The sequence below is a fragment of the Terrapene carolina genome, unplaced genomic scaffold, assembly GCF_002925995.2.
Source record: "Terrapene carolina triunguis isolate 2854851 unplaced genomic scaffold, T_m_triunguis-2.0 Scaffold131, whole genome shotgun sequence".
Lineage (NCBI taxonomy): Eukaryota > Metazoa > Chordata > Testudines > Emydidae > Terrapene > Terrapene triunguis.
This window is the reverse complement of record NW_020664482.1, coordinates 39,262,989-39,274,460: the sequence shown is the minus strand read 5'-3', so window position 1 is coordinate 39,274,460 and position 11,472 is coordinate 39,262,989. Positions and strand designations below refer to the sequence as shown.

At 48.0% G+C, this 11,472-nt stretch overlaps 1 protein-coding gene across 1 annotated transcript in view; it reads right to left on the bottom strand.

The window, feature by feature from the left end:
- GABRQ (gamma-aminobutyric acid type A receptor theta subunit) overlaps window positions 1–10,577 on the bottom strand; it is a 100,691-nt gene extending 90,114 nt beyond the window's left edge. The window contains exons 1-2 of the mRNA XM_026652986.1: window positions 10,498–10,577; window positions 6,105–6,193 (exon numbers count right to left, since the gene is read on the bottom strand). Of these exons, the coding sequence (XP_026508771.1) occupies window positions 6,105–6,193; window positions 10,498–10,577 (169 nt within the window). The remainder of the gene's footprint in view (window positions 1–6,104; window positions 6,194–10,497) is intronic.
- Window positions 10,578–11,472: the final 895 nt, after the last annotated feature.

Below are 11,472 nucleotides of genomic sequence, written 5' to 3'. Positions count from 1 at the left end.
GATGAGAGGAAAGGGGACAGTTGGGTGTATCTCAGGGAGGGGCAACAGGGATTTGTGATGACAGGGGTGTGAACAGGTGTGTGTGTGTGAGGAAAGGGAACGGGGGGGAACTGTGATGAGAGGGGTGAGGACAGGTGTGTGCATCTGAGGCAGGGAATGGGGATCTGTGATGAGAGGGGAGAAAACAGGTGTGTGGGTGTGAGAGCGAGAGGGGAGCGGGGATCTCTGATGAGACTGGAGGGGACAGGTGTGCGTATCATAGGGAAAGAAGCAGGGATCTTTGATGAGAAGGGTGGGGACAGGTGTGTGTGAGGGAGGGAGGGGAGCTGGGATCTCTGATGAGGGGGTGAGGACAGGTGTACGTATCTGAGGGAAAGGAGCTGGGATCAGGCATGAGAGGAGCGGGGACAGGTGTGTGTGTCTGGGGGGGGGAACAGGGATCTGCGATGAGAGTGGTGAGGACAGGTGTGTGTATCTGAAGGAGGGGAACGTGGATCTTTGATGAGAGGGGTGAGGATAGGTGTGTGTAAGTGTGTGCTGGAGGGAAGTTTGCATTTGTAATGAGGGGCATGGGAAAGGGAGCATAAACTGCGGCATTCTGACGTCTTTGAAAACCAGGACCCCATAAACTGTAACTAATTCTCCCTAAGGAAGTGTGAAGAGAGATCAGAGCAGGAGAGGCTGCTGGACCTCCATGCTTTGCAGTGTAGGGATTTATATTTATTCCTTAAGGACCCCCAGTCATTCCCTCTTCACCTGAGATTTCCAAACACGGTACGCAAATTCCCTGGAGTGGAAAACCCAAGAGCCCCTGACTTTGTGGGTGGAAGGGGGACATGGAGAAGATCTTGCTCCCCCTGGCTTCAGCCAGGGAGGGCTCCCCCTTTCTCTGTTCTCTGGAACCAGGGCCATCTCCTTGAAACTCTTGTGAAGTTTTGGGCATCGATGCACCAACTGAGAGCAGCTGAGTCACTGTGCTTAACAGGGCTCCTCGCGCCACTTCCTGCATCTCCTTCTCTGACCTGGGGCAATACCTTCTTAATTTGCTTTCTTTTGCTTTGGAGTTAATGCTTCCAGAAATGAGAGGCTAAGAGCACTAACTAGAGCCAGGCACTGTGCAGGATGCTGCTGTGAAAGCTTCCTGCTTCCCTTCCCCCTGCCACCCCGTCACACCTTCTCTTCTAAGAAACAAGGCCTGTGCACCACTCTATCAGTGTGCCCCAGACGTAGCTTGCTGGATCCCATACAACTGGCAACTGAACTCCTGATACACGCTTCGCCAGCTGGTCCAGTACTGAGAACCTGCCCTGCCCCCTCAGCTCAGCCAAAGCACCCTACTCCTGCCCTCTCCCCTACCCTGTTCTTGCTATTTCAGTACTGAGATCTCCCCTCCCCACAGACTGACGTCTCTGTCAATAAATCTTAGTCCTCCTCTGTAGCACCCCCTTCTATTCCAGTATGGGGACCCCCCGCACGGTTATAACAAGGCCTCTCAGGCTGCTCTGCAACAGCGCCCTGCTATTCCAGTCATAGGACATATCCTAGTGCTGTCAAGGCATCTTGGACATCCCGAGCTATCCCAGCTATTCCCACAAGGCCCTTCCCTGTACTCAATGCCCCTTTGCTATCCCAGACCACCCCCTGAGCAGATATGCTAGCACCCACTCCCAGAAGAAGCAGGTGCCAGCTAAGAACTAGGCAGCGACCATCCAACTCAATGAATCTGTCACTCAAGCTAGTGAGATTTAGCACCTGAGCTCCTAAGATGTGATGCCACTGATGAGTCCACTGAGTCATGCTCCATTCTCCCCCACCACCCAAGCTCCATCTCCCCAGCTAGCAACCTCTGGACAGCATGGTCCAAGTCTGGCTGTCTGGCTGGGGAAGGTGGACCAGGATTTTCCAGGAGCCCCTCTCCACCCCATTCACGGTTCGGCTGAACTGATGAACACGTCACTCCCTCTGCCATGGCGCCACCCCTGAGAGCCAACCTGCTCATCGGTCTAATGGGCTTCAAAGGGGGGAGTGAGTGGCTGACGCTTCTCAGCCGCTCAGCTCGGCCCGGAGCTAACGAGGCATCTCGAAATTAAAAAGTGAACTGCAATCCCCAGCAGGCCTGTCCTCCTTTTGGCATTAGTTGGAGTTCTCTTTCTATCTCAGAGAGCTGGGGAGCAGTGAGCAGCATTCAGATCTGTCGAGGCACTGTGTCCTGGGTAGTGCACAGGGATACTGGGATGGGGAGGGCCTGTGCCTTAGGAAAGATGGTGTGGGGGGTCCTTTCAGTGAAGTCAGGGCCCCCGGAGAGATTCCCTTTGGGGAGTGTTTTCTCTTGTGGGGGGGCAGAAGGGAACTATCACTGATTGGCTGGTTTCTAACTCTCTGGCCACCCATTTACCTCACATCAATAGAGCAGCATGGAGGGGATGCAGAGAAGATAAAACATGGGATACAGGGAACGGGGAGAGGTAGTGTGTGTGTGAGTGAGGGAGGGAGAATTTGGGCTGTAGTGAGAGGGGGCGGGCAAGTGTGTGTGGGAGGGAGAGGAATTTGGGTCGTAACTTGGGGCTGGTGAGAGGGCGGAGGGTGTGAACAGTAGTGGCTCTATCATCCCTGGTATGGATGGGGATACAGAGATCTGTTTGGAGTACCATGCAACAGAAAGTGGGATAAAATTGTGCGTATGAGAAAGACAGAGAGCAGGAGCTGGGGGAACTGGACTGTAATAAGGGGAGGGCAGGATGCTACTGGGCCAGAGAAAAGCACCGTGACTCTTTGAAAAGTCTGAGGGGTGCTCTGGCAGCTCCTTATTGCCAGGTCAAGGTGCAGCAATGGTGTGTGGGAGCATAGTTGGGGTGGACATGCACTAACAGATAATACCACAGGGATGACAAACTGGTATCACTGACAACTCTAGAGTGTGGCTTGGCCAGCCACAGCAGCTCTGTGCATGAGACCTGCAAGGGGAGTCCTGGTTGTCAGGAGTACTTAGGCCCGGATCCTCTAAGGTATTTAGGCACCTAGCTCAATGGTTGTGAGGTACCTGAATATTGTTGAGGTTCTAGGCCCTTGTGCCTCCCTGATCTTTGGCATGAGGGTGGGGCGTGGGGTCAGAGCAAGCACAGATGCCCATAGGTCCCTGCTGGGAGCCAGCCTAACCCCTCTGATTGCTTGTGGGCCTGAGTTCTGAGGTACTTTCCTGGCTTCTACATATCCCTGGGAGAAGGGAGCCTTGCTCCCAGACAGCTTCCTGGGTCTTACCCAAGGTGTAATTTTCCAGCTTCATCTACTATTTACAGGATAGGGTGGAAACCTCAACCCCTCCATGGCAGGGATATGAATGAGATAGAAAACACAGTGAGCTATATTCATCCCCTGGTGTGACAGCACTGGCCTCAGTAAAATTGCCTCAGGGACAGATTTGGCCCAATGTCTCGGGGACCCAGATAATTGTGGGGACTGGTGCTGGTACATGGAGACTTTCACCTCCAGCTCACTAGGTTAACGATGACCGAGATGTGTCGCCATCTCCTGACTGCTGGGGGACCCTTACGTGGTCCTGGGGCTCAGTCTAATTCCTACCGCTACAATCAGTTCTTTTATTTCAGGCTGTGCAGGGACAGAACCATCCAGAGATGCTGAACACCCCTTTCAATCCGAGAGTGGCAATGGCACCGTGTGGGAGAAGCTTTCACTGCCTGCTCAGACTCGGAGCCCCTGGGGCTAGTCTCTAGTGCTATTGATCCCTTCAAAACAGGGGAAAGAAAGGAACTGAGACTTTTATAATAAAGTTGGGAAAGCAACAATTAAACACAGGAGTGGGGGGCTCTCTCTCGCTCTCTGCTTTTATTATGGAGATCCAATGAGCACATTGCAAATGTAGGTGGAAAATCAGAGATCTTCTCATAGATTTTAAGGTCAGAAGGGGCTGTTATGAACCACTGTTCTGACCACCTGCATTGCACTGGTCACAGCACATTACCCAGCAATTCCAGCATCAACCCCAGGTCTATTCTTTCAAACCAGCTAAAGAGGGACAGTGTGCGTCATGGGGTTGCTCTGCTGGATGGCCACTCAAGTGGGACAAAGCACCAGATCTGTCTTTCAACAGATCATGCATGACTCCCTGCCCGCTCTGGACCCCTGAGCCATGCTCCATGGGGAGACAGGATAGCCAATCCTCCACAATCACCACTGCCCTCACCCTCCGTCCGTTCATGTTGCCCCTGCACAGAGTTGGATCACCTATTGTGTTTTACTGTATCCTAATAATCCCAAAGGCTTACTAGGCGGTTTTCTTGCCATTTTTATGGCATCTCTGAAGTTCTCCTCACATAAAATGTGATTGCACCAACTTCTGTGACTGGGGCCAGCCAGCTAATAGGGAATGCTTTGTGTTTCCCTGATAAACCTTTTTCATCAAACCCTCCTGTATTCCAGATTCAAAGAGGTTCCATTACCTCCTGCTCGCTTGCTGAGCGCTGCTACCCTCCCGAAGCTGTGTCCATTGAAGTGAATTCCAGGATGTACCACTTTGCACTGTGGAGAAGTCATTTTATACGGGAGAGTCTCTCCCCACCTCAAGCCCTCCTGCATTTCAGCAGCTGATTATACTGCTCCTGCCCTTCTGAAAATCCCATTCCACCAGCAGTGATGGGAGACAAGCATGAAAGTGGGGTGGAAAGAGAGTCTGTGAGGTGGAGGGAAGTCTGAGATGATTGATAGATAGAGAGATCATAGCTAGTTTATGGAGCAGAGAGAAACTGGGATGCTTAAGGACTGATTCAAAGCTCCTGGAACCCAGTGGGAATCTTCCCATTGACTTCAGTGGGCTTTGGATCAGGCCTGTAATGGGAGATCTCTGTCCCACACCATTATTGGCACATTTTCCCCTTGAAACCAAGAACATGAATCTGCTTTTCAGCAGTTGTCTCCGGAAGGGCCACTCAGTCCTCTGCAATTCCCAGAACTTCTGAGATAAACTCCTACCTACAGGGAAAGGGAAATTATCACCCAACTAAGGCCAAAAATAACCAAATCAAGGTAAGTCCAAGCGAAAGTGCTCCGACACTCACATCATAGTCTAGTTCCTACTATTAAGTGGGCGCCAATAAATACCCACCGATGGGGCTTCACAGCCCTGTAATTATTTCCCCACCCACCCAAAAAGGAAAAGAAGCCCCCTTTCTCTCTTCCTCTTCTTTAATGCCTGGGGGGCTGGAAAGCTTTGCCCGTGGGAATCAGCAGACAGGAATGTCCCCTACCAAATGGCAGTGAGATCGCCATCTCTGGAAGGAATATTTCATTCTGCATCCGTAGCAGGAGGCACGGAGCATTCCAGAGAGACCACGTTAACTTCCCGTACCACATCAGCTGGTATCCTGACAGACAAACCATCAGCCTGGCCAGCGGACGGTCTGACTAACTCGGGGACAAACTGCAAAACTCTCTGTACGCAGCGGGAGGCTAGCTACAGCATTGTACCATGTGGCGGAGGGAGCAGAGGGAGATATCCAGTGAGCCAATGTCACAATGAAGCCTCTACAGAAATGACAGAGTCCATGATATACAGACTGTAGGGTTGCTGGGGTTTTTCTTAAGCTTTTGGCAGCCCATGAGTGAGGTTAAACCCAGAGCAACACAGTTTATCCAACTGCCGGACGGCCTGTTACAGGGGTCAGCAGCCAGTGAACGATCCCAGAATGCCAAACACCGAGACACACATACTGGTAGAGAAAGGGCGAGAGCAGAGGAGAGACAGGGGCAGGGGGAGCAGAGATGTGAGAGAGAAAGGAAATGGGGAAGAGGCCAGGGAGAGCACAAGGAAGGATTTATAGAGAGAATGACAGACAGAGAAAGAAAACTGCAGGAGAGAGGGCAAAGGAAGCACAAGGAGAGAGAGCGTAGGAAGTGGGGGGAGGGCAGAGCAAACAGCAGAGGAAGAGAGAGAGGGAGCATGGAGAAGGGAAGATCTCACAGGTTGATACATGTTGCTAGCAGCTGAACAGGTAGCACTGACATATGGAGCAGTTGGCCTCTAGTGCCTCTGCTCCATTTCCTCCAATTGCAAACTACCCCAGCGCGAGAGAGAACATGGATCACCGTACCTCCGAAGTCGGGTCTGAGGCGGACGTCATACCCCTTCAGCAATTTGTCCACAATCTCTTTCACCACAGAAATATTCCCAGTGGATTGGCTGAAACAGAGAAGAAGAAGAAGTCCTTGTCATCGTCCCCACACAGGAGAGGCATGTGGAGGGCCTAGGCAAAGGGCAGACACATTCCCTGGCTTGCAGGCTGAACCCTGGTGTGCATGCACAGATGCACACACGCTCCCTGCCTCACACACGAGCTTTTCCTCTCACAAACACCCCCTCCCTGTCTCTCTCCCAGTCATAGCCCTCCTCTCTCACACACACACACATGTGCTCACTGTCTTGCAGGCACACAGCTATCCTCGCACTCTTTCACACTGCACACACCCTATCAAATACAAGCCCAGCTGAAGGCTGCTGGGGAACCCATACTTTCGGGACATCCATGCAGTTTAAAAAGCCTGTGAACCAATCCCTGGAGGGGGTGGCACACAGGGGCTACTAAATGGGCACTGTAGATACTCATTCTCTTTCTACCACTGCGCACACACACTCTTCCCCACTTACTCTCCCTGTCACATACACCGACACTACACTATACATTCATAGCCTCCATCTTTGTCACACTCCACAGCCTTTCAACTTCCTTCTCACTCACACACCCCTTGTGTTCTCTCATACTGTACACACACTCACTCTCACACACTGTACACAAATCTGCATCCTCTACCATACACACATACAGGGCTTCCACACTCTAGTCACACACACACACTGTATCTCTGTCAAACACATAAAGTATACACAAATTTGCCCTCTCTGTTACACACTTCCATGCGCTGCCTCTCACCCTGCACACACACTTCATCTCCAATACAATAGCCACTTTCTGTCTCTCACACACACTATATACAAATCAAGACTTCTCACACCTAATACACACTGAACTCCCCATGATATTCACTCCGTGCCCAAACACATTCATCTATACAATCTCCTTTTTGCATTCTGTGCAACCAGGCATTCTCTCGTGTTAGGCACACACCGAAAAACTCTCCCTCCTACACACACACTATAGAGCTATGATCTTTGGCCTCTGAGAATAAATATTACACAGCAGCTTCTAATATCTTCTTAGCAACACAGACCTGGAGAGAGAGAGAGAGAGAGAGAGAGAGAGGGGAAGAGTCCATCTTTGGCTCGGTATGCCTAGATAATGATATTTTCCCTACCAAGCCCTGTGTTTTCCATCTGGAGGTTAGGTAGCCTCCATTGCTACTGGAGTTCCAATTCCTTCCAGCCATATGAACGAGAGGGATCTCCTGCTATAAATAGTCCTAGAGGCAAGGAAAGTGCTGGTGGAACATTAGGCAGGAAGGAAGAAGCTACAAGAATGAAGCTCCATAATATATGTAAGTGAAGATTGTTTCCACTTGAGTGACCCCCAAACCCAACCATAGTCCCAGCTCTGTCCGAGGAATAAGCCTTGTTTTCCAAAGGGCTTGGGTACACATGCCATCATCAAACAACATTCTTTGCAATCCTAGGTTAAACTCCAAATCCCGTGAAAAAGACACATCTTTCAGGCCATCTTTCCTTCCACAGCAGATCCATCTAGGATGTAAAGCTGCAACACAATACTACCCCTTCCAGCCAATCTTGGTGTCTCCCTGGAGCTGGGGGGTTGTGTTGACATGTCCGCATGCCCCGGGTGGGTGCTTGTGCATGTCTTTGTACGCATCTGGCTGTGATTTATGCTTATGGATTTACTGTACGTGAACATGGATCTACATGCACATGAGAGCTCGAGTCAGTGTGTGTGACGTGTGTGCAGAGATCTGTATACACAGGTGTGTGTACGGACCTGGATCCTCATGCAACTCGATCTGAGTGCATGGATCAGCATATGGACGGCTGAGTCTGGGTAAAAATATAGATCTATGTATGTATGCTGTAAATCTGGGTGCACAGATACGTGTGCGTGTATAAAATATATATATATATGTTTATAGGTGCATTAATCTGTGGGTACAGGTGTATGGATATTAGCGCATGAGTCTGGGTCTAGGAACATGGGTAAATTGACCGGTGTGTGCATGTGTTATTGATCTGGATACATGAGCCTGTGTGTGTGCCTGGATTTTCAATGCATACACCTTCAATCAGAATGTGTATGTGTGAACATAAACCAACATATTTATCTGGGCACAATCTAGGCACACAGATAAACTGTTCAGTGAATATGCTGATGGCCATGTGTATATGAGATGGGTTTCCTATACATGTGCCCCATTTATTTAGGTATGTCTTTACACAAGTATACAGGAAAATCCAGATGTGTACATTCTCATATACTAGTCTGTGCATACATAGGTTATGGACATCTGCATAGATAAGTATATACCACAAGTACATGTGGATTTATGTGTGTCTGTGCATGTATTTGTGCGTGTACCTGTACACAACTAGGTGCATGGGTTTTCATATATGTATATAATAATCAAAATGTTTCAGGCTTATAGAATGCTTTCCTCAATGGAATTTACAATATTTATTTATCCCCACAACAAGCCATGAGGTCAGAAAATATCATTACCTCCATTTTACAGACAGGGAAACTAAGGCAGGGACAGAGTACACAATATACCCAAAGTCACACAGGAAGTCTGTGGCAGAATTGGGACTAGAACCCTGATGTTCCATTCTTTCCCACAAACTACAAGTATCTACCACCAAAGTCAATGGAAAAGAAAAAATAGGGCCAAGGTCTCCTGCCTCTTAATCCTGTGCCTGTATCGTAAGGCCATCCATCTTCCTCTGAACAAACAATCTGTGTAGTTACACAGGATTTGTGTGTGTGTGTGTCTGTAGCTAAGAGTAAAATCTTTATGAACATGGGTCTGTATCCATGTAGGATACATAGACATTCAATGTGTGAATTGTATCTTTGGATATTGTACACCTGATGCTGAGCAGGTGTGCATGTGCACTGTACATGTATGTACACACCCAAATGTATGGATCCTGTATGTGCATGCAAGATGCTTAGTGAGCACGGATGTGTGTGTGTACATTACGTGTATGAATTTACTTTCATGTGTGTGTGATGGGTATGTGTATACGGTATGTGAACCTGAATCTATGCATATGCAGGTGTAAACAAACACATGCATGGGCATATATGAGTGGGCAGGATCCACATGCGCATGTGCGTTTGCATGAGTGTGTATATTTTTCAGTGTACAGTTTATGTGTCATGCATTAAACAGTAGGAGGGAAGGGATGTGTGTGTGGGCATGGATCTGCACATGTGCATATGTGTATGCATCTGTGTCTTTGTGTAAATAGGGAACATAGATCTCGGTATATACACAGATGTATGTTTGTGCCTGGACCTGTAGATGTTGTAATGTAATGCAATATTATATATGCAAGGATGTGTGAGTATATATCTAATACATAATTACCCTGTCTATTAATGCACTGATGAGTGCATTCTATGTAGATGCACATATGTGTGAACTGAAAATGAGTGTGTATACACTTTATGTGTGTGTTCAGTGGACAAATACTTATGCATACATGCATAGATGCACTCCAAATACATTATCCACTATGGATGTGTGTACATGTGTGAATGCATGGATCTCTTGTGTCCATATATATAGTCATATCTTTGCATGTATGTATGCAATACATTACTAAGTAGGCATCTATGGACACATGCATTGCATTGCACATCTAGTATACTGTCCACAGTATATGTGATATGATATACTGCATGAATATACACGTGTGAGTATATATGATGCATAGATGTGTGTGTGTGCATTGGACATAAATACATATGGTTATATTTACATGTGTGCATGCAATGAATAAATCTGTATGCATGATGGATGGATGCATTGCATCTGTACTGTACACTGTGTAGCTGTGTGAAGGTACACATGCATGGACGTGTGTGAGTGTGGTTGCATGTGCACTCTGTGTGTACAGACACAGGCATGGCTATGTCAGGGTGTATGTTTGTTTTTGCATGTATCACTTATATATACAGACCGATGCTTGTGTTTAGTTCCATCTCTGCTCGCTGGGCACCATGTTCCCCAGCACAAGGCTTCATTTTGTCAATTCCCCCCAATTCGCGTCAGTTTCGCTTACAGTAGGAGACTCTGATGCAAACGAGCTGCGAGGTGAGCTCCGTCTGCAGAGAGCTTGCTCTAGATCCCATGCATGAGCACGCCTCCTCCCCCTAAAATGCAATTGACTAGGAAATAAGAAACAGCAGGCATCAGGAAAGCAATTTGGGGGAAAGACCCCCACCACCACTACCACCAAAGAAACCCAGCCCACTCCTTCAAGCCCCCCCATCTGTCCCTGCACCCTGGAAATCAAATCCTTACCTTTGCGCACAGCAGGCGAGACAAAGCGCTGCTAAAGCAGAGACAAATGCACTCAATCTGTCTGCCTGAAATCTCCACATTTCCACAAACACGATGGAGGAAAAAAAATGTTTGGAGGGGAGGGGAAGATCTTCTGAAATCCCCCTCCAAAAAAAAAAAAAAAAAAAGAAAGAAAGAAAGAAAAGAAAAGAAGAAGAAGAAGACAACAAATAATTTCCTTTATTTAAAAAAAAAGCACAAGACCGTAAAAAAAAATATGGGGGAAATATATATTCCCCCTCCCTTCAGTGCCAGTCAAAGAATTCGCCTCTTCTTCCTTTCAGCATCCTCTCAACAAGAGACATCCTCTGGCAATGGAGAAAATCCCAAGAGAGAGAAAAATGAAATGTCCCCAAAATGGACTCAGCAAAATGTGGAATCAAATCTCACAGGTAAAAAAAGAAAAAAGAACCCGATCTCCCCTGAACTCTCCACTTTGATTATTTTCCCCCTGCTATTTTGCCATCCAGTTCTGCAGATGTTGCATGGCTCCTGTTATCCACCTTCAGAGAAGAGGAGGAGGAGAAAGTGTGTGTGTGTGTGTGTGGTTGGGGGGGGAGGGTGAGAGTTATCTAGCAATGCAATTTTATTCTGGATTTCACCTACCCTTTACTCATCTGTTTGCCCTCCTCCTCTTTTTTTATTTTATTTTATTTTTAAGAGGGGGGGGGGTTCAAGCCCCAGGGTGCAATTTTATTTTATTTTACTTGCACCCTGATGCTGGTGACTTGGATGGATTTTGTGAAAGGGTTAAAAAACAAACAAAAATAAAAATCCCTGTATGCAGAAAGAATCGCTCTCAAAAGCAGAGCTGCATGTCTCCTTAATGCTGTTGCTGCAGCTCCTGTAGAGTTTTGCTGCTCATTGCAAAGTCACAAGAGGAGGGGAGGAGAGAGGGACTTTTGTAGATTGGGGAAAGGAAAAAAAAATGTATGG